Source organism: Leucoraja erinacea, chromosome 10, assembly GCF_028641065.1.
Source record: "Leucoraja erinacea ecotype New England chromosome 10, Leri_hhj_1, whole genome shotgun sequence".
Taxonomy (NCBI): domain Eukaryota; kingdom Metazoa; phylum Chordata; class Chondrichthyes; order Rajiformes; family Rajidae; genus Leucoraja; species Leucoraja erinaceus.
The window spans coordinates 42,218,488-42,242,533 of record NC_073386.1 but is presented as its reverse complement, the minus strand read 5'-3'; the positions used below and the strand labels follow the sequence as shown (position 1 = coordinate 42,242,533).

Genomic DNA, 24,046 nt, shown 5'->3' with positions numbered 1-24,046 from the left:
AAGAGCTAAATGTAACTCTCTCTTGAAAACATCCAGTGAATTGATCTCCACTGCCTTCTGTGGCAGAGAATTCCACAGATTCACAACTCTCTGCGTGAAGAAAGTTTGTCCTCATCGCAGTCTAACTGGCCTACCCTTTATTCTTAAACTGTTACCCCTGATTCTGAACTCCCCCAACATCGGGAACATTTTTCCTGCAGTTGCAGTAAGTGAAAATCTAGCAGGCAAGCAGGATGCTTTCTCCAACCACCCCCATTTGGCCACTATCTTCCACCGTTTCTACCCAGTGCTTGGTACTTACTTCCAGCAGCCACTGGTTGTCCTCCAGGATGCACGGAGCCGCTGTCTGACCCATGTCGGTCGCATGGGCGAATGCGGCACAGAGAAACTCACGACAGTGGCGCAACGCCTCCGACGGCCCGGGACTCTTGCACTGAGGCTGCTTCATGGTTGGAGCTGCAGCGAAATACTCGGCGACTCACCAGCCCGGCAAACACTCGCCAGCCCCACTCCCCATCCGCATCTGTCCCCGCCGCTGCTTCTGCTTCCATCCGTCCCTCAGCCCCAGCTCTCCAACACCTGCGGCCCATGCGGTTGATATGAGTTTTGAAATTTTCGTTGATCACAGAATTTCTCACGACAGAGCATGAGAAATTTGTGATCAGCGTAAGAGCGTGAGAATTTGGCGAAATGCGTGATTCTCACGCTCAATGCGTGATTCTCACGCTCAATGTGTGAGAGTTGGCAGCCCTGACATGGGTCCCCTGGCGGTCTAGGTGCTGGAGGATGAAGTGCAGGCCCAGGTTGACTGCATCATCCACTGATCTATTGACCCGGTATGCAAACTGCAGGGAGTCCAACAGGGGGTTTGTGATATTTTTCAGGTGGACCAGCATCAGTGCGACAGGCCTGTAGTCATTAAGACCAGTACTCCTTGGTTTTGGGTAAAGGAACAATAGTGGAGACTTTGAAGCAGACCTGAGCCAGCATCTTTTCTCCGGCAGTTGTTCACTTTTCTCCGGCAGTTCCTCTGGAGAAAAGGGATGGGTGGTGTTTTGGGTCGGGACCCTTTGTAGACTATGGGGTGTGTTTTTACCCAGGAGTCAGTAGGTTGGGGGTTAAGTCCCACTACAGGGGCTTGGTCATGTAAGTCTAGACTCACAAGCTGGTGAATTATTTGGAGTGTATGTTGTGGCACCGTGCCATATGAGATGATACCCAAAAACTCCCAACTCCACTCCCTGATGGACATAAAAGAAGATTGAAAATCACAAAATTCACAGATGCTGGAAATCTGAAATAAAAACAGTAAATGGTGGGGCTCCGAAGTAGTACAGGGAACAGCTGTGGAAATAATGTCAGGATATAAAAGATTCCTAAGTGTTGCTTCAGAGATGAGCAACGTGGGTTAACTGGCCAATATCTATCTGTCAAATTATACCTCAAGTCATTATCTGTTCATTACCACGGTACTGTTTGTATCAGCTACTGCACACACATTAGTTGTTGCATTTCCTACATTAATGTAATGACTATACCTAAAAGTACAGTGCAGACTGGAAAGATCATTATGAGGTCAGATTAAATCTTTATAATTGCATAGACTTCTAAGACTTGTCTGCTAATATTGTAAGCAGCTGCTCCCGTTCATCAAAAGTTGCTCTCAATTGTTGGTTTCGTTTTAAGTTAAGACCCAAGCATCATACATGAAACTTACGTGAAACTTATCATTCCCATCACTTATCATTCCCATCACTCTACCTGCAAAGTTCATTTGCCATACGTTCATCGAATTACAGTATGTAGTCTGGAATGAGAGGGGGTATCAGCGACATTGACCAAGAGGACATCCGTGATGTCCACTTTCTTTAGGAAACGTAGTTTCCACCTTGCTGATGTAGATGGATCACTCACCCGCATCTCCACTCTGTCCTGTATTTCTGCTCTCGTTTGCCCCTATCCCCCCACCAGATGGAACAAGGATAGAGTTTCCCGGTCTTCATTTTTCAACCCACCAGCCTCCGCATCCAACACATATTCTTCAACATTTCCGGCACCTCCAACGTGATCCCACCACCAGTCATATCTACTCATGCCCAACCCTTCTCTCCTTCTGCAGCGACTGCTCCCTCCTCAAATCCTTGGTTCACTCATCACTTCCCACCAAACTACCCCATCACCAGGTACTTTCCCCTGAAACCACAGGAGATGTATCACCTGTCCCTACGGCTCCTTCCTCACCTGCATCCATGGGCCCCAACAGTCCTTTCAGGTGAGGCAATGGTTCACGTGGACCTCTTTTAACCTACTACATCCAGTGTTCAGAATTCAGATATTGAAGGTGCAAACGGATTTGGGAGTGCTGGAGTGAGAGATAATCCCAGGAATTAGTGGGTTAACATATGATGAACACCTGATGGCCCTGAGCCTGTGCTCGCTGGAGTTTAGAAGGATGAGGGGGAACATCATTGAAACTTACCGAATATTGAAAGGTCTGGATAGAGTGGATGTGGAGAAAATATTTCCACTCGTGGGAATGTCTAGGACCAGAGGCCATAGCATCAGAATAAAAGGACCTACCTATACAAAGGAGATGAGGAGGAATTCCTTTATTCAGAGGGTGGTGAATCTGTGGAATGCATGTCCACAGAAGGCTGTGGAGGCTGTCAATGGATATTTTTAAGGTGCAAAATAACAATTAGTTAGCCCACAGCATAATAAACTAAAAATATAAGCATGACTGTTTGAATCAATTCATTTTTGTTTCATAATATACTAAATATTAAATGACTTTTCAAGTATTGGAACATACTGATGCTGAAAGCTGTCTCCACAAGTCACACTATGAAATGTGGCTGATGTTTCATGGTGTGGAGCATGGTGGCATATACCAATTTGTTGCTATTGAGTTTGGGCATGTGAGCACTATGCTACCTCCCTAAATTGCTTACATTTTGCTCATTGATCAAAAGTAACATGGTGTGCTTAATAACTAAATGCAACTCATTCATAGGAATATCAAGAATTCTTTCACCCAGACGTCGTTTGGAATTTGGAGCACAGTTCCTGAAGGCAGATACTTTCCCAATGTTTAACAAGCATCTAGATGTAGCAATGTTACAAAATTTTGAGATTTAAAAAATCAAGTCTGCAATTTATCCCATCAGATAAAGCATAACAATAAGTTTAATTTGACACCTAATTCGCTTTCATATCTCAAGTAATAAAAAAGTTATGGCCATTTTCATACTCGGAAATTAGCATCTTGTTCCCTATTGATTTTCTATGGACATAACAAAAAAGCTGTGATCGTGGACAGTCAAAAGCCCATAACCTTCTTAAAAATTAAGAGAACTGAATGAAATTTTCAGTTATCATAGATTGAAGCATTCTGAAACAAATATAAAATAATCTTACTTGGATGACCTGAAATTAAAGCATATAATTAGTTAGTTACCCAATTGTAGCTAATTTCAAACTTCAATTACTAGTCTAAACATCTATCCATTTCTTAATAAATGATTAACATTTTTAAATAGCCTAAGTGTCCAAATAATATTCACAAATAATTCACGATAAAACATGATTTTTAAATCTCATTGACATCAATTTATAGGCCAAATGGAAGGAATTTAGTGTTCATTTGCTGTAAATTAAAGTCAATTTCAATCGGCTTTCTAGTGGGTTCCTGTGAACGCGCTGGTTTAGAACGTTCACATTGCGCTGGATTTGTGCCCTCAAATGCCCAGAAAAATACTGCGGGATATAAAGAGCCCAAAATGAGCTACTCGCTATAGAAAACTTTATACACAGGGTTATATACAAGCCCCATTTAATGTAAAAATAAGGTACATACCTTTAATTGTTTGCTTTATAAAACCCTGGGGCTGCGAGAGGTTGCAGAGTGAGAGAGTGATTTTTAAACTACTATAAATATTATACAAGGCCATAAAAACTAATAATACCTTTTGCGACGGGGTCTTTCAGCGATTTTCCGTTAATGATTTATCAGGCTGAACATTTTCGATTGGAACAGCCTAGTAAAAATCGCGTTTTAAACCCGCCCCCTCTAAACAGCGCCAAAATCACACACAAGGGGTGGGGCAGATGCTCAGCCACGATTCAGGTACGTTTTGTAACATACCTACTAGATGAGCACTTGAATCACCAAGGCATAGAAGGCTATTGACCAAGTGCTGGTAAATGGGATTAGTATTCATACGGTACAGATGGCCAGCATGAACATGTTGAGTTAGAGGACATGTTTCTGTGCTTGGTGACTCTTTGACTCCAGGAACACGAGGCACTGGAAGTGAACCAGGGTTTATAACCTGAGAGGCTCTGCAATTTAATCAGTGACTGAGCTCTTCAAATTCATGTTGCAGGGCCTTATCCATCTTTTTACCTGTGTCATTGGTAGTAAAGATACTATCTCTTTACTCCATGCTTTTTAATTTGAGCTATTACCCTTCTTTTCCATTTTGCACGTTTCTCCGGGTGGCGCCAGCAATGGCTGCCTCACCAACAGTCTGTCTGTCCTTTCCTTCTTTGTGTTTTAATAATATGTCTTAAATATATGTTTTTAATGTTCTCCGGGTCTAATCTCTTACCTCGACCGAGATGCGATTTTGTTTCCGTATTGTATCTCTGTCCGCATTGCGGCCTAACATCAAGGAGTTGCCGGCCATTGCTGGAGACCGATTTTGAGAGCTCCATCGTGGTCACCTGCGGACTTACCATCGCGGAGCACGCGATTCCTTTGCCAGGGATCGACCTCGGACCAACCATGGGTGCTTGTGGACTTAACATCAGGGAGCTCGGGGTCTCTGGTCAGAGGCCGACTTCGGGAACTCCAAGCCTCGGGAGCTTCGACCACCCCAACGTGGGACTTTCGGTCGTCCAAACGCAAGGGCTTCGACCGCCGGCTGCGGGAGATTTGATCGCCCCGACGGATGCGGGAGAATAAAGAGGAAGAAGATTGGACTTTTTTGGCTTCCATCACAGTGAGGAATGTGGGGAATCCATTGTGGTGGATGTTTATGTTGACTTTTATGTAGTTGTGTGTCTTGTTACTTTTTGTTTCGTATGGCTGTATGGTAATTAGCATATCGCTGTACATTAATTGGAACATGTGACAATAAAAGATCTTTAAAATCTTTGAAACCTTTAAAAACTAAATATCCTGGAACATTTCATTCCCAACTCTGGTCACTCTGCAACTGTGTCCTGTTGTCCAGGGTTTTTTCATTTATGCTTCTTGTACCATGTTTTCCATATTAACTTCCCCAAAAGATACCAAGGCAAAAATGACTACTGAATATTTCTGTCATTACCTCTGTATCATCCCTTTGCAACTATGCCCATCATTTTCTCCCCCTCTTCCCTGTGCACCACCTGGATTGGGCATATTTCACACCTGTCCATGTTCTCCAGAGATGCTGCCTGACTGTCTGAGTTACTCCAGCACTTTGTGTGTCTTTATTTGTAAACCAACATCTGTATCTCCTGGTATTGGCTAGTTTAGTCCATTTTAGGTTATTATTGCCGTATGTACCGAGTACAGTGAAAAGCTTTTGTTTGTGAACTATCCAGTTAAAGAAATAGCTTTATATATGATTACAATCAAGCCAGCCACAGTGCACAGACAAAGGGTAAAGGGTACAATGTTTAGTGCAAGATAAAGTCTGTTGGAAGGTCTCCAATGAGATAGATGGGAAGTCAAGACTGCACTCTAGCTAAAGATAGCTCCACCAGTTGTCTGATAACAGCTGGGAAGAAACTGTCCCTGAATCTAGAGGTGTGCATTTTCAAACTTCTGTACCTCTTGCCTGATGGGAGAGTGGAGAAGAGGGAGTGACCGGGGTGAGACTCGTCCTTGATTATGCCGGCGGGCTTGCCGAGGCAGCGTAAAGTGTAGATGGAGTCAATCTAAGGCAGGTTGGTTTGCTTGATAGTCTGAGCTACATCCACTACTCTCTGCAATGTCTTGAGTTCTTGGTTGGAGCTGTTCCCAAACCAGGCTCTGATGCATCCCAATAAAATGTTTTCTATGACACATCTCAAGAAGTTGGTGAGAGTTGTTGGGGACATGCCGCACATCCTAAGCCTTCTAAGGAAGTCGAGGCAATAGTGTGTTTAGGCTATGTTACGGTGTAAGATCATCCCCATTTATATAGATTTGTGCCATTAATTCATCCATCATTTAATGCATTTTGTAAGATATTCAGATAAAGAGCCTGCCAATGTTTCCTCTTTACTAGTCTACCCGCCCTGTCTCTATTTTGAGATCTATTTCTGTGTCTATGTCCCTTACGGACAGACTTATCCACTCTACCACATTATTTAATTTTTCTTCATCTTTCTAAATACCCTCTTACCAGAACCCTACCTGCCCTATCAACTATGTCATTCTTATCTTCCTTTCTTTCATATATGTACATTTAAAAAAATCTTCCATTGACTGTTGTTCATTAATTATTTAATCGTGTAGAACTGAGGGGAAATAAATGTTTTCAATTTTGCTTCTGATGCCATGTTTTCCATACTAATTTCTCCAAAAGATACCAAGGGAAAATAACTATTGAATATTTCTGTCCTTACCTTTGAGTCATCCCTGGCAAATGTTTAAAAGTCAAAACATGCAATGCCTTTATCCGCATACAGAAACTGTACATAACAAAATGGATGAATATTCAGCACAAACCTGATCCATTGCTGAGGTTTGGTTATGGAGTGACTAAAGTTTTGGGAACTGATATTCCTAGCAGATGATTGTCAGTAAACAAAAGGCAACAAATAAAATGGTGAGCAGCATTCATAATGGAAATAATGAAACAAACAAAGATAGGGATAGGGAAAAAAAATGTTTGCCAGGAAAATCAGAATCTAGAATGAGTGGGAATAAAGAAATCATTAATGACAAGAAACAATGTTAGCCATAGTGTTTAGGCCTCTTAACCATGGTTATTGTCTGGAACAAGGTTAATCTGGAAACGGGAACATATAAAAATGGTGATTGAATAACTGTAGAAGACTAATTTCTAATGTAAACAGGGCAAAAACGCACACAGGATGAATCAGTAATACTTGATGGAGTGCCTTCTATATAGTTTCTAAAATAATGTGAAGTGAGCAAAGAGTTCAGCCTGCCTTAGATATTGTATTATGATTTGACTGGCTTGACTGCTTAAACTAGAGAAGGAATTTGTACTAACTTTGAGTGGCGAGATCAAAACTAAGAGCTTGTTTTAATATATTGCATAAGTATGAAGCACCAAGATAGACTTGGAACTTAAAAGCATGGCCAAAGATAAGCAATGATAAACATTCAAATAAATAATTAATAATTCTGAACAATATAACATTCCCTTGAGGAACAACAGGAAAGGACACATTTTAAAAAATTGATTTGCTAATAAATGTTGGTGTGCCGTGGCCATTTGAGGATTGCTGCATGAAAATAATGAAAGGGCTAATAGGCAGGAAATGCGAGTAGTTTGGAAGTCAAATTTTGTTTTTGTGACAAGGGATTGGTCTGAGGATTGAAGTCTAAGGGAAAGTATGCCTTAGATGCATTTGTAAGAGCATTGGTCTGCTGACTGCACCGTGGCTGGGTCTGATTACATCAGCAATGATGTACATGGCTTGTAATCAATGCAACAGAGATTGAGCTGATTGATTCTGGGCCAGAGAGGATTATATTTGGAGAGGAGATTGGGCAGAACAACCCTGAAATCCACAGACTTTAAGAGAAAGCAAGATGACCCCTTTGAAGTCTTTGAGCCTGCATCCATGGCTTACAGGGTCAGATTATGAATTTGGACATTTAGGATGTAGATAAGTGGAAGTTGCTACACTATGAATCTTTGGAATTTGCACACACAGAGTGTGGTGGATGTTGAATGTGTTCATCAATTCAAGGGATATTGCAACAGGAAGTAGGCTTAAGGCTAAAGTAGAGCAGACGCTCGACAGGGAAGTAGTGCATCTTCAGGGGCTCTATGCCTGTTCCATTTCTCATTCCTTCTCTTGCCACTCCTCAGTTTGTCTCGAACAATATTCACCTCAATCTGCATCACAGTCTTTGCGGTTTTCTTGTCTCCAGTCTGGGTGGTGACTAATGACGGTGTAGATGATGATGCAGCCAGTGGGTTGGAGCTCTCTACTGATGCATGGGTTACTATCCTGTGGCGTTCTGGTTTCAGGCAGTGTTCGACTGCGTGGTGACATCACTGAAGAACGTGTTTAACATTCTGATAGTCTACAAACTCTTCATGTTCATCTTCGCAGTGATCGCCGTGCAGCTCTTCAAGGGCAAGTTTTTCTACTGCACAGATAGCAGCAAGATGACCAAACAGGAATGCAGGTAACCATGTACACCCAGAGAACGAGGAGTGCAACACAGCTCACACTGACACTACACACACCCTGTAGTGATCACACCAGCTCACACTGACACTACACACACCCTGTAGTGATCACACCAGCTCACACTGACACTACACACACCCTGTAGAGACCACGCCAGCTCACATTGACACTACACACACTGCACTGCCCACACCAGCTCACACTGACACTATACACACTGCACTGCCCACACCAGCTCACACTGACACTACACACACCGTGTAGAGACCACACCAGCTCACACTGACACTACACACACCCTGTAGTGATCACACCAGCTCACACTGACACTACACACACCGTGTAGTGATCACACCAGCTCACACTGACACTACACACACTGCACTGCCCACACCAGCTCACATTGACACTACACACACTGCACTGCCCACACCAGCTCACACTGACACTACACACACTGTGCACTGACAACACCAGCTCACACTGACACTACACACACCCTGTAGAGACCACACCAGGCACTGCAGGCCACACCAGCTCACACTTTGACACTACACACACTCCATAGTGACCACACCAGCTCACACTGACACTACACACTGCACTGCCCACACCAGCTCACACTGACACTACACACACCCTGTAGAGACCACGCCAGCTCACACTGACATCCCATAGAGACCACGCCAGCTCACACTGACACTACACACACCCTGTAGTGACCACACCAGCTCACACTGACACTACACACACCCTGTAGTGATCACACCAGCTCACACTGACACTACACACACCGTGTAGTGATCACGATCACACCAGCTCACACTGACACCCCATAGAGACCACGCCAGCTCACACACTGACACCCCGTAGAGACCACACCAGCTCACACTGACTCTACACACACCCTGTAGAGACCACACCAGGCACTGCCCACACCAGCTCACACTGACACCCCGTAGAGACCACACCAGCTCACACTGACTCTACACACACCCTGTAGAGACCACACCAGGCACTGCCCACACCAGCTCACACTGACACTACATACACCCTGTAGTGACCACGCCAGCTCACACTGCGCACTCTCCACATTGAGTCACACTGACTGTACACACACTGTCCAGGTGCAACCGACACTACACAGTGTGTGCAGTGTCCATAATAGATCATACTGACACTGCACATGATCACCAGTCACCACAACAGGTGACACCGACTGCACACACTCCGCATTGCCCACAAAATCCTTCATTGGGTTTTACCTTTTTCCATGAGAATCGAATGTTTCAATGTGACTTCCTATTTTGGAACTGCAAATATATTTTAAAATTCTTGTTTGCTGTCAGACTTTTTTTTTGTGTGTGATTTTCTACGTTTTGGCTTGTATGACTCACCACCTTTCCTGTAAAACGAGGTATATCATTACTTAACTCTTCACGCTGTAACTCTCAAGATCGCAGGCTTTCAAATTGCAGGCTGCATACTGGATCATCACAAGGGCTTTGATATTTACAATCAGTGTTCACAACAGAGAAAGGGTCCAAGACCTTTACCGGCAGATTCGCTCACTGTAAACAATAGATGTACAAAACAAGTTGTGAGAATGGCTCAGGATCTGCCAAACATCTATTCCTGGACAAATGTTAGAATCAATGGTTAAGGTGACAATACAGAACATTGGAAAGTCATCACCTCATCAAACATAGGCAGCGTGGTCTCGTGAAGGGGTGATCATAACCATATAACAATTACAGCACGGAAACAGGCCTAGTCCCATCTACCTGCACTCAGACCATAACCCTCCATTCCTTTCCCGTCCATATACCTATACAATTTATTTTTAAATGATAAAATCAAACCTGGCTCCACCACTTCCACTGGAAGCTCATTCCACACATGTTAGAGTTAAAGTATTAGAGTTCTTTGAGGAATTGGGGGGGCACGATGGTGCAGCGGTAGAGTTGCTGCTTTACAGCGCCAGAGACCTGGGCTCGAACCTGACTATGGGTGCTGTCTCTGTGGAGTTTGTACGTTCTCCCCATGACCGCAAGGGTTTTCTCCCTAAGTAGCAATAGCAGACGACTGCAAATATTTCAGGAACCAGCAGCAAAAGACTTACCAGCTCGAACGAACAGCAAAATTGATTTTGAAAGAAATCTTCATGGTAATATCAAAATGAACAGTAAAGGATTCTGTAGATATATTAAAATGAAGCAAGTGTCTGAGTGTTTTTGTATCAACGTTTATTGTGGAGGACATTGCAAATATCCTGATGGTAACAGATGGGATAGTTTCAAACAGCATATATTATCATGAGCAACAGGTGTTAGAAACAATCGCAGAATGAAGTTGGACCTAGCTCCAGGATTCAGCAGCCTGCACCCAAGGTTTCAAAGAAAGTAGCTACAGAAATAGTTGAGCCTCTGGTTGTATTCCGAGTTGGTACTAGTGGATTGCAAAACAGCTATTCTTGTATATTCTTTGGAGTTGAGAAGAATGAGGGTTGATCTTATTGAATGACGAATTCAAGTGATGGAAGTATCTGCAGGGGAACCCACCTGAGGAAGGGTTCTGAACTTACTTACAAACTTGTAATCATTCCTTCCATAAACCAGAGGCCTGTCCAATCCAGTTCTACCCCATTGTGGACATTGGACTTAGTCTATAGATGACAACTATATTCTGTGCTCTGTAGCCTCCCCTTTACTCTATCTATTGTACCTGAGTTTGAACGTGATTGTATTTATGCATAGCATTATCTGATCTGATTGGATGGTATAATTTAGAGATACAGTGTGGGAGCAGGCCTTTTGGCCCACCAAGTTCAAGCCAATGATACCATATACCAGTTCTATCATACACCCTAGGAAAAATTTACAGAAGCCAATTATCAATTTACAGAAGCCTATAAACCTGTTCATCTTTGGAATGTGGGAGGACCCAGAGCGCCCGGAGAACGTAGACACAGGGAGAATGTACAAACTCCCTACCGACAGCATCCGTAATTAGGATTTAACTTGTGTCTCTGGCGCTGTAAGCCAGCAACTCTGCCACTGTGCCACCCTTACTGGCCCTGTCCCACTGTATGTGTTCATTCAAGAGCACGCCCAAGTTTTAAAAAAAAACAAACTCGTGGTAAGCACGGAGAATGAACGTAGCGGGTACGTCGGAGCTCGGGGACGTCTCTTAGTGGCTCGTAACGCTAACGGCGGGTACTCGGGAAGACTCGCTGATGGCAGGTAAGCTCGGGAAGACTCATGAAGATTTTTCAACATGTTGAAAAATGTTCACGAGAGTCTGCGAGGACTTGATGGTAAGTTCACAGTCCGCGGTTGGAGCAATCCCAGGCAAGGGATCGGCTCCGATGTTAAATCCACACCCCGCGGTGGGGCACAAAGTCAGTCCGAGGAGGCCTCCAGCTCCATCGATGGTAGGCTGCAGAGCGACCGGAGATGCAACCCGGAAAACAATCGCATCTCTGGCAAGGTAAGAAAGATTCCCCCGGCCTCCTCCCCCTCCCCCCCACATAAAACAAACTGGAGAACATTTAACACACACTAAAAATTAAAAAAAGACAGAAAAAAAATCCCGCCCCTCTCAGTCTTTCACCCACAGGCGATTCCTCTACTGTTAAACATAGAAAGGTGCAGGACAGGAACAGGCCCTTCAACCTACAATGTCTGTGCGGTATATGATACCAAGCCAAACTAATCTTCTCTGCCTCCACTTGTACCATATATATTGAAATCCTCATTTTACTATAACCCTACTCTTACACCTGAGTTGTCTGCAGGGCGGTTCCTCTTTCTTCTACTCTCACCTGCAATATACCTCCAACAAAGTGTTGCCCTCATTTGAAGACCCTTCTAGAATTTGTAGTTTTGTGTGCAGTTCTGGTCGCCCCATTACAGGAAAGATGTGGAGGCTTTGGACAGTGCAGAGGTGATTTAGCAGAATGTTGCCTGGATTAGATGGTTTCAGATACGGGGAGAGGTTGGATAGACTTGGATTGTGGAACTCTATCCCTGTTTTGACGGGGGGGGGGGGGGGGGAGGTGCTGGGGGCGTGAGTACAAGACTGTGCTGGAAATGGAAGAACACCACAGGGGAGGGCTTCATTCACAACTGCCAAGGGAAGCTATGTTTCCTGAAGAAAGAGGAGATATCAGATGTCCTAGAGTAGAAAGCCTCATGCATGATATTTACCCCCCCCTTCCCCCTCACTGTGCTTCCTCCACTCCTCACAGTTCCGCTCTCATGCCCCCCCCCCCCTCCCCCTGATGGAACAGGGATAGAGTTCCATTGATTACTATCTTTAATTGCAGCAGCGTCCTCATCCAACGCATACTTACCCCACATTTCTGCCAGCTTCATCACAATTCCTTCAGTGGTTTACATCGTCTCCTCTCCACCACTTTCTGCTTTAAGGAAAGAACTCCCACCACGATTCTCATCCTTAAGGGGCTGTCCCACTGCGGCAACCTAATTGGCGAGTTTAGAAGAGTTTGAAAAAGTGTCATGTTGAAGACCTCCTTCGACCATGTTGAAGACTAGACCATGTTGAAGACTAGCTTCGACTAGCTTCAGGAAAATTGGACACCGAATAGTGGAGAGTGAAGACGACCTCCTTCGATTTCCCTTCGACTATGTTGAAGACTACCTACGACTACCTTCGACTACCCTCGATTACCTACGAATAACATGCCGACCTATGACGACCTACCTCGACTAAACCTACGAGTAAAAAAAATATTGATTTTTTTTTTCCTTGGCGACCTTTTTTTACTCTCGGGCATTTTTCAGCATTTTGAAAAATACGCCGTGACGTAGCTGAGGCCTCGAGTACGCGGGGACTACCCTCGAGCATGAAGGAGAGTTATATAGACCTCCTAGGACCTCGTGTTGACCATGCTGTGAGTATGAATCGAGGGCAAACTCTTCTGAACTCGCGGATTAGGTCGCCGCAGTAGGACAGCCCCTTTACCTTTCCCAGGCATTTCGCCCTGTACAACACCTGTACCTACACCTCCTCCCTCACCTCTCATCAGGGATCCTAAAAGCCCCTGCAGATATATCAGAGGTCTAAGCGCACCTCCTCCAACCTTGTTTACTGCATTTGATGATCTCGATGAGGCCTCCCATTCACCGGGAAGACCAAGTGTAGACCAGGCAACCACTTCACCGAACGTGTTCGCCAGAGCCAGCTAGTGCTTCTGATTGCTCGCCACTTCAATTCTGCTCTCCATTCCCATACAGACCAGTCTGTCCTTGGCCTCAGCCATTGCCCAAGTGAGCCTACACGCTAACTTGACGAATAGCACCTTATATTCAATTTGGGTAGCCAACAAGCAATATAATAAATCTGAAGAAGGGTTTCGGCCCGAAACGTTGCCTATTTCCTTTGCTCCTTAAATGCTGCGGCACCCGCTGAGTTTCTCCAGCATTTTTGTGTAACCAGAATAAACATAGCATTCTCGAATTTCAGGCAGTTCCCCAGGTCTCTCGCACACCCGTCTTTTCACTCCACACCCGCCACCCAGTCCCTTTCCCTTCCTCCACCCCCTCCTTCTGTTCAAGAGCCAAGAGTGTTTTATTGTCAAATGGCTCTAACAGAACAATGAAATCTGTACTTGCAGCAGCACAACCGCTGTGTAAACATGTGTAGGAAGGAACTGCAGATGCTGGTTTAAACCGAAGATAGACACAAAATGCTGGAGTAACTCAGCAGGACAGGGAGCATCTCTGGAGAGAAGGAATGGGTGAAGAAGGGTCTGACCCAAAATGTCACCCATTCCTTCTCTCCAGAGATGCCGCCTGTCCCGCTGAGTTACTCCAGCATTTCGTGTCGATGCTGTGTAAACATTGTACTCAGTAAGCAATAAAATAAATGGAATTAAGCTGGAGAGGAAAGGTGCATAGGGATACAGGCCTAATAGAAGTGTGTGAGACTGACACAAGTAGGCATAACATTGGCTTGTTGTATGATTCTCATGGAAAACTGGAGCCCTGAGTTGCCCAGAGCTGATGCACTGACATTCAGTCACATTGAAGCATTGATTGCATGATTTTATGTGCATTGTGATTATGCTTGTGCACACATTTGTGTGCGGTTGTAACTGTTTCTGATTCTCTATGCGTGCAAACGACCAGAGCTTAATTGGAATTCTTTTACAGAGGCCAGTTTGTACTGTATGAGACAGAGAATAAAATTGTTGATCGAGAATGGAAACGCTACGACTTTCATTATGATAATGTTGTCTGGGCTCTACTGACACTGTTCACTGTCTCCACTGGAGAGGGCTGGCCGCAGTGAGTATTTCCATCAGGAGCAACCTTTGCTTACAGTTATTGAATATTCTTGCTGCTTAGATAACTTTAGAAGGTGCATTCACTGGAGTATGGACTATAAAGGGCGATCTTGGAGTTGATCATGTGGACAGGAATAATTTGCTCGACTATGTTCGTGTAGACGAGAGCATAAACTTAAAATTGGGGGCTGTGTCCAGGTATGGTGTCAGGAAGGACTTCTTCACTCAAAGTTGGTGGAGATCTGGAACATTACACTAAATGCCAGAGTCATGCTGCACTGAAACAGACAATCAGCCCACCACACCCACACCCACCAGCGAGCACCCATCTGTGTTATTCCATTGCCAACACTTGGCTCACAGCCCTCTCTGCCTGGGCGATTCTAGGTCCCATCCAAACTCTGCATTCATCTGGATCAGTCTGAAGAAGGGTTTCGGCCCGAAACGTTGCTTATTTCCTTTGCTCCATAGATGCTGCTGCACCCGCTGAGTTTCTCCAGCAATTTTGTGTACCTTCTGCATTCATCACTCTCTCTGGCAGTGTGTTCCAGGTACTCACCACCCTCTGGGTGGAAAGGTTCTCCCTCAAATCCCCTCTAATCTCTTACCCCTTACCTTAAATCTATGTCCTCTAGTTTTATTCTCCTCTGATTATGGGAAAGGTTTCTCCCAGTTTCTCCTATCTACAGCTCTCATTGTTTTATGTACCTCAGTCACGTCCCTTCTTAACCTCCTCATCTCCAGGGAAAACAGACCCTGCCTGTCCAGTCTCTCATTGACTATCGCAAAGACAACTATACCCTGCCTACTATTCCCAAGCCAATTGTTATATCCATTTACCAATTTACTCAGGATGCTATGGATCCTAATCTTTTGGATCAGTCTCGCTTGTGGGACATTGTTAAAGGCCCTACTGAAGTCCAGGTAAACCACATCCACTGCACTGCCCTCATGAGTACACTTCATTGCCTCTTCAAACAATAATATTGATCAGATAGATCTACGCTTGACAAAGCCACTGTCTTTCTCTGAATAATCCCTGCCTTTCCAAATGATTGTTAATCCTGATTATACATCTCAGAGTGTTTCAGGAGAGTTAAGGGTGAGGTAGAGCAATGGATTTGAGATACGGGGCACAGAAAGAGTGGTGGGTATATGGAACGCACTGCCAGAGAACATAGTTGAAGCAGGTACTATAACAGCATTTAAGACTCTTAGACAGGTGGATAAGAAAGATTTAGAGCAATAATGAGCCAAACACGAGCAAATGGGTTGAGCTTAAACTTGGTCTGCATGGGGGAGTTGGGCTGAAGGGCCTGTTTTGTTTCATTTAGTTTAGTTTAGTTTAGTTTAGTTTAGTTACAGCGCGGAAACAGGCCCTTATCGAGTCTGTGCCGACCAGTGATCCCTGCACATTAACACAAGTCTACACACACTCGGGACAATTTACACATACCAAGTATACAAACCCAAGCCAATTAACCTACAAACCTGCACGTCTTTGGGGTGTGGGAAGAAACTGAAAATATTGGAAAAATCCACACAGTCACAGGGAGAACATAAATACTCCGTACAGGCAGCACGCGTAGTTGGGATCGAACCCGGGACTCTGGCGCTGCCAGCGCTGTAAGGCAGCAACTCTACCGCTGCGCCCACCGGTAGCCCGCTGCCCCTGACACATTCACACATTCATTGACCTTTGTCACTCCGTGTCCGTGGGCAGCATTCAGCATCTGCCCTGCCGTTAGAAACGGAGGCTTTGTCTCTGAGTTGTGTGTACAGCATTCCGTGTGAAAAGGTGTTGCTAACATGTTGTTCTCTGTTTCCTCTCAGGGTGCTGCAGCATTCCGTGGATGTGACGGAGGCTGATCAAGGACCCATCCCAGGGAACAGGATGGAAATGGCCATCTTCTACGTTGTATATTTTGTCGTATTCCCCTTCTTTTTCGTCAATATCTTTGTGGCCTTGATAATCATCACCTTCCAGGAGCAAGGAGACAAGATGCTGGAGGAGAGCAGCCTGGAGAAAAACGAGGTGCTCTTTGGCTTGATTCTCCCTCTCGCTACGCATCTCCCTTTCCCATTCCCTACATCCTTCACACGCTCCTCACACCATATCCTTCTATCCATAATCCACACTCACTGGCATCCGATCTTTATAATTCATGGTCCTTCACGATTCATTCTCTCTTCATCACAACTCACTCTCTCCATTACAATTCAAACTTTTCTTCAGACCCCGACTCCAATGCTTAAAAGATATTTGTACAGGCACATGGGTAGAAAAGGTTTCGGGGAATATGTGTCAAATGCAGTCAAATGGGACTAGCTCGGGAAGGCCAGCATAAATGTGTTGGAAGGAACTGCAGATGCTCGTATACACCGAAGATAGATTCAAAATGCTGGAGTAACTCAGCGGGACAGGGAGCATCTCTGGGTAGAAGGAATGGGTGACTTTTCAGCTCAAGACATTGGTCAAGATAAACGGCTTTGGCCAAAGGGCCTCTTTCCATGATCTATGACTCCATGAACATCTCAGCTCCAATTTTATCCTAACTACATTCTTCAATCAATTAAAATTAGATGATTACAAAGCATAGAACAGCATAGCACAGGAACAGGTGCTTTGGCCTAACATGCCTACGCTGACCACAATGCCAATTTAAATTGCACATGGTTCATATCCCTTAAATGCTTCTTAAATGCTGCTATCATTTTGGCATCGACCATCTCCACTGCCAGTGCGTTCCAGACACCAACCACTCTCAGAGTGCCTCACAGGTCTCCTTTCGTTGTCTCCAATGCATTTCGTTGTCTCAGGTCAATTAAATTGAATCTGAATTAAACTGTTATCCTTTCATATACTGATGCTGGAAATCTGAATTGAAAACAGAAAATACAAGAAACATCAGGCCAGACAGAATCTGCAGAGAGAGGAACCGAGGCAAAGTGTGCCTGATGTGTCACACTATCTATGTTTCTCTTTCAATACACTACCTGGCCTACCAGGTGTTTCTAGAAGGTACTGTTTCTATTACAGCCTGACTTTAAGAGGTCATTTTCCCTTTTTCCAAACAATTGCTCCCTGTGCAGATTAGGAAGGATTTACTGAAACCACAGCTGCAATATTGTCTCCAGTTCTAGCCCTCCTGGCCCCGGATGTCTTGGAGATATTGTACTCAAATCTCACTAGATTAACTCCTGGATTGAGGGAGGTGGGTTTGAATAGGATTAGCCCATACTCACTGGAATGAGAGACGCTCACAATGATACTGGAGTCTGGAATGAGAAACAAACTGCTGGAGGACCTTGGCATGTCGAGCAGCATCTGTGGAGGCAGACGGGAGGTCCATGTTCTCTTTGAAATGCACAACACTCAGAGCGGGACTGACAAAGTAGATACCGATAGGATGTTCCTTTGGCTGCAGGTGTTAGAATTGGAGGACGTTGCCTCACCGTAAATGATCAGTTGTCAAGGGATAAAATGAGGGGCCACCTTTCACCCAGTCAGCGTGAAGTGTTGGAGATTCTGCACCTCGAAGGTGTGCATGTCAGTTGTTGAGAACAGTCAAGTGAGATACATATTTAAGATCTTTGAATACTTCATGGAATCAAGTGATACTGGAACAGGGCAGAGAAGGAGAAGGGCAAGCAGTTGTGCGATGACATTATAACATTATGTACAAAATCACGATAAGAATAGATCGGGTAGACGCACAGTCTCTTGCCCAGAGTTGGGGAATCAAGTATTAGGACAGGGGTTTAAGGTGTGCGTGTGTGGGGGAGAGGGGGGGAAGACTTAATAGGAACCAGGGATAGTTTTTTCACACGAAGAATGGTGGGTGTATGGACAGCCAGAGGAGGTAGTTGAGGCTGTTACAATCACAACATTTAAGAAATATTTAGACGGGTACATGGATCGGACAGGTTTAGAGGGATACGGGCTACATGGCAGGTGGGACTAGAGTAGATGGGACATGTTGACCGGTGTGGGCAAGTTGGACCGAAGAGCCCGTTTCCACGCTGTTATTATTCTATGACATGTTGGAGGAGGATTCAGAAGCAAATATGCCATTGACTTTGAACGTTCTTGTGCTTTTCACAATCTACTCTCTTCTTTGCACCAAGTTTTCAACTTCAGAATTCACACTTACTTCATGGTTCACAATTCTCAGTCATGTTCCTTCATGCTGCATGTGATCTGCTACATAAAAAGGACAGGAAAATTAAACTTAAAGGGACAGGAAAGCAGCATTATTAGCTGCACCGGCAACGTGCCTTGCTATCACTCAGTAACCACTTCCTTCTTTCCGATTCCTGTTTGCCTCCAACAGAAAAACATTGACACTCTTCCCACATTCGTCATGTTGCAACAGTGACCTATAAACTTTTATTTTGCATTGAGGTCCAGGCTGCTTTAGCAACACAAAATGCTGGAGTAACTCAGAGGGTCAGGCAGCATCTCTGGAGAACATGTATAATGTTCCAGGTCGAGACTCTTTTTCAGCCTGAAGTTACTCCGGCACTTTGTGTCTGTTTTTGTAATCCAGCATCTGCAGTTCCTGGTATCCACCAAACTCTTTCCCCTAGTTTCCCGACCTCAGAGAGCCTCACTTCACCAATCCCTGTTTAAATCGGTCCTTTCTCCTTCGGCCCGTTAGTAATGCCACCCGTTGCAGCTCGCACCCCTCACTCTACGCCACTCAGAATTAATTCTGACGTCTCTCCATTTCATGATTTCAATCTTTGCCAGTAGTTACTCTAACTCCCACCCTGCCCTCTCCCTCCACCTTAGTGCTCTAACCTCTCCTTCATTCCCTCTGGTTCAGCACTCCACTTCATCTCTCCCCTCAGCTTGCCTCCAGCCCGCTCCTTAACTCCCAACCTCCCACACTCACCCTTCACACGGCATCATAACTTTATTGCTCTGTTTTGACGATCTCGAGCATTGTGACTTCTCTCAGCTGAGTCATAACCGCATACAGTAAGTTAAAGGAGCAGAATTAGGCCATTCGTCCACCAAGTCCACTCCGCCATTCATTCATGGCTGATCTATCTTCCCCTCTCAACTCCACTCTCCCGCCTTCTCCCCATAACTCCTGACACCCGTACTAATCAAGAACCTGTTAATCTGTGCCTTAAAAATACCTAATGACTTGGCCTCCGCAGCTGTCTGTGGCAATGAATTCCACAATGAATCCCACAGATTCACCACCCTCTGACTGAAGAGAAGGTAGCCTACACCTGACACATTGTTGCCTGGAGTATCTAAACCCAGAGCAACAAGCGAGTTGTGCGGTGTGAAACTCGCTGAAGCGCTGGCCATTGTATTTCTAGTCCATCAGTGATCTCCATGTTTTTCTCTCCAGAGAGCGTGTATCGATTTTGCCATCAGTGCCAAGCCCCTGACAAGATACATGCCGCAGAACCGGCAGACCTTCCAATACAGAGTTTGGCACTTCGTGGTGTCGCCTTCGTTCGAGTACACCATCCTGACCATGATTGCGCTCAACACTGTGGTCCTCATGATGAAGGTAGGCCTGGCTGGAATCCACCATTTGGAAGCCTGTTGCACAGTCATGTCGGGGAAAGCTGAGTAATACCGCCCAGGGTGCATCTCACATCCCACTCCCCTGGGATATCTCTCCTCCTGCAGTTCTTCTCCATTTTATCTATCCCCAAATTTGATTGGGCCACAGTTGATGCCAAAGCACCAAGCTTTGAAATTTCACCACCTCTTTCCTAGATCTCATGAATCTCTCTGGCCTCCATCTCCCTTTCTTTCTGTAAAGGGTCCACTTAAATCCTGCCTCTTTAACACAATCTTTGGCTGTCCGGCCCAATAACTCCATATATGTTGGAATTGTATGTTAGAAACCCAGTAACTTCATTGGGACCTTGAACTATCTTTAATCGGACTTTATATTGCACTAAATGTTGTATCCTTCACCTTTGAATGTGATCATGTATAGTCTCTCCTTTGACCGGATAACACACAAACAAAAGTGTTTGATTGTATCTCAGTGCATGTGACAATAATACATTAAACTAAACTAACTTCCTCCAAACTTGAGTAACGCAATTCCAACATTAGGTTGCAACACGCATTGAGATTTGCAATCGAGAAATAGGGAGTAAATCCAATGTTCTTCAAGACCACTGTACATCTGGGTGGTGGTAAATTACACAGGGTTACTGGATATAGTTGGATATACTGGATATACTGGATATATACAGGGTTACTGGATATACTGGATATACAGGATATATACAGGGTTACTGGATATACTGGATATAGTTAGGTTACTTCCTGTAAAACAGTGTACCATTGACTATCACAATTCTAACATTGATATAGATCTTGTGTAGAGATAGAGGACATGGCTAATGCTCCTAACAAATATTTTGCTGTTGCCTTCACAAAAGATAAGGTTAATGCCAATGTTATGGTTAAGGGTTGTAAAATATTACACGGGGTATCAATTGAGGTTGGTTAATTTACTGTGCGCACTTGAAATGTATGCCATCCTGTTGAGGGAGGGACAAGTGACATCGAGACCCTTCCACAGACTGACTCAGTCAGCTGGTTTACTGCAGCACTTTGTGTTTCAGTGTGCCCGTCCATCACTGTGCTGCTCCTTCCCCTCACCTGCTGGTGCTTCAAAGATTCAGTATGTCAGCAACTCCAGGGGAGGAGGAGGAGGAGGCTGTGGTGGGGGGGAACAGGAGAGATGAGGGTGGGAGCAAGCCTGGCACATGATAGTTAGGAACAGGCTAGGGGGGGGAGAAATTAATTGGCCGATGGGTGGAGTCTTTGCAAAGAATCTTTGCTGAAAAGCAGTAAAATTGATTAGCAGTGATTGGTGGAACTGAGTAATACTGAGCCCTATACTGTATTGTGACTCACATCCCCCATCAATTTGTTAGTTAAACAGGCTGTGAGTGGTAATGTTGCACCTTCACTGGGTCTGTACCACCATCAGGGGATTATCTGGGCTATCCCCAGGTAAAACTAACCCTTATCAAGCAAAATGAATATGGGTGGAATTCACTGCACCATTTTACTCCCTGTTACTCAGTGAGTTTAGTTCAGTCAGAGCTATTTATTAAATTGGATCCCAGTAACATGGTGATGTTGGCTTGTTTGGTGGGTGACTACCTGTTTGCTTTCTCGTTGCAGCATCATTCTCCTCCGCCGGGCTTCGTGAGTGTGCTAAAGCTGATGAACATTGCCTTCACTGTCACTTTCACACTCGAGTGTATCCTCAAAATCATTGCCTTTGGATTCCTGGTGAGCACCATTGGAAGATAAGCTACTTTGGGATAGGACAGTGTAATAAAACATCGGCCGAGAAATAGTGTGCCAGGAATCAGGCCGCACAAGGTGGCGTGTAGGAAGTAACTGCAGACGCTGGTTTACACCGAACATAGACACAAAATAGTGGAGTTACTCAGTGCGACAGGCAGCATCTCTGGAGAGAAGGAATGGAAGGGTCTCGACCCGAAACGTCACTGTAATGAGGTGACACAAACTTTTGAGGTGTCAAAAGCTCTTTGGTGCTGCGGATACCAGGACCATGCGGGACCTTGTGTGTCAGTTCTCGTAGGGGAGCATATATGTCGCTGAGGTTGGGAATTAATTTTCCCAGGTAGTCATGACCATTCCAAGGAACGTTTGTATGCTCCCAACGTCAGCAGGAACCGGCATTTCGTTGATAGCAGCAGCCTTTGACGGGTCTCCAATTGGAGGCGTGGGTTCAGATCCCACTTCTGACACCATGTAATGAAGTGACATGAACACATATAAAGATACAACACATGTTTATTAAATCTACTTGCAGCAAGGATCTGCAGACATTACATTTCCTAGCTGCTACTCATACTAACTAGCGTAGGCAAGCTCTTGATAATATAAAGCACATACTAGGCGGAGTCACTACTAACAAACACTATAATTGGTTAGTATGAAATAGCCAATCTACAGTCACCATTTCCTTTTCTCCAGAGATGCTGCCTGTCCCACCGAGTTACTCCAGCATTTTGTGTCTATCACACAAGGTTGTGTGTTGGGATCATCAATGTCCAGACCTCACTACTCAGTTGAGGTGGACAATGGTTTCAAACGTCTACTCTGTGTGGCCTAGTGTTGTGGATGTCAGCTGACACAGAGGGATCCAATTAACCTCCACGCCGCCTGCCCCTGGCTTATGATGGAGTGTGAGCAAGCCTTCAACATGACGAAGATATAGTGTGATCAGATGGGCCAGAGGGCTGTGGTGATTTCACGTCAGGAACTGCTGTGGATTCACTGAGCCCCAACAACCATCCTGGTTAACCGTAACTCAAACTATCCTCTTGTCAAGAGTGTTTTATTATCACATGTCACAGATAGAACAATGAAATTCCTATTTGCAGCAGCACAACAGAATATGTAAACATAGTACTCTGTAAAAAAATATGATAAACAGCAACAAAAAAAGAGAGAAAATACAAAGTTCAGTGTGAGTGTGTGCGTGCGTGTATATATATATATATATATATATATATATGCACGCACACACACTATATATACACATATATATATATATATATATATACACACACATAAAAAGAACCAAACAACCAATAATGGTGCAAAAAGACAAAAAACAATGCCCCCAAATCTATGTACCTCAGAGTGAATTTGGAGGCTGCAGTGTTCAATTGTCTGATTTTCTGTTGGGAAGAAGCTGTTCCTGAACCTGGACATTACAGTTTTCGGGCTCCTATATGTTCTTCCTGATGGCAGAAGTAAAATTAATGTGTGGCCAGGCTGGTGTGGGTCTCTGATGATGCTGGATCCTTTCTGAGTCATCGACTCCCGTGTCCCTTCGATGGGGGGGTGGTCAGTCAGTACCCGTGATGGACTGGGCAGTGTTCACCACATTTTGGAATCTTCCTCGTGCCTGGACGTTGGAGTTGCTGAACCAGGCTATGATGCAGCCAGTCAATATGCTCTCTGCCGTCCGCACACCTGTAGAAGTTCAAGAGAGTTCAGGGTCTTAGGGATGGCAGTCACTGTTTTATGTGCATGCTGATTAGAGAAGCATTGAATGTCTGACGCCTTATGTCTTCCCTTGCAGAACTACTTCCGAGACTCCTGGAACGTGTTTGACTTTGTGACGGTCGTGGGCAGCATCAGTGAAATTATTGTGACAGAATTCAATGTACGGTGCTTCAATGCCACACCCCCTTAGTGTGCAAAAAGTGTGAGACTGGGCACAATCGCAACACGACTGGGTGTGAGGTTATGACTGTGAGCGAGTGAGTGTGTACAAAAAGGGAAATGATGCCAGCGAGAGAGGGTGTGATCAAGTGAGAGAGAGT

The 24,046-nt window shown here is 44.7% G+C and overlaps 1 protein-coding gene across 3 annotated transcripts in view; it reads left to right on the top strand.

Moving 5' to 3' along the window:
* Positions 1 to 24,046, top strand: part of LOC129701081 (probable voltage-dependent R-type calcium channel subunit alpha-1E) — a 142,093-nt gene that overhangs the window by 73,190 nt on the left and 44,857 nt on the right. For all 3 annotated transcript variants that reach the window (XM_055642040.1, XM_055642041.1, XM_055642042.1), the window contains 6 exons: positions 8,205 to 8,365; positions 14,547 to 14,681; positions 16,514 to 16,715; positions 20,050 to 20,214; positions 21,861 to 21,971; positions 23,803 to 23,886. In XM_055642040.1, the coding sequence (XP_055498015.1) occupies positions 8,205 to 8,365; positions 14,547 to 14,681; positions 16,514 to 16,715; positions 20,050 to 20,214; positions 21,861 to 21,971; positions 23,803 to 23,886 (858 nt within the window). The remainder of the gene's footprint in view (positions 1 to 8,204; positions 8,366 to 14,546; positions 14,682 to 16,513; positions 16,716 to 20,049; positions 20,215 to 21,860; positions 21,972 to 23,802; positions 23,887 to 24,046) is intronic.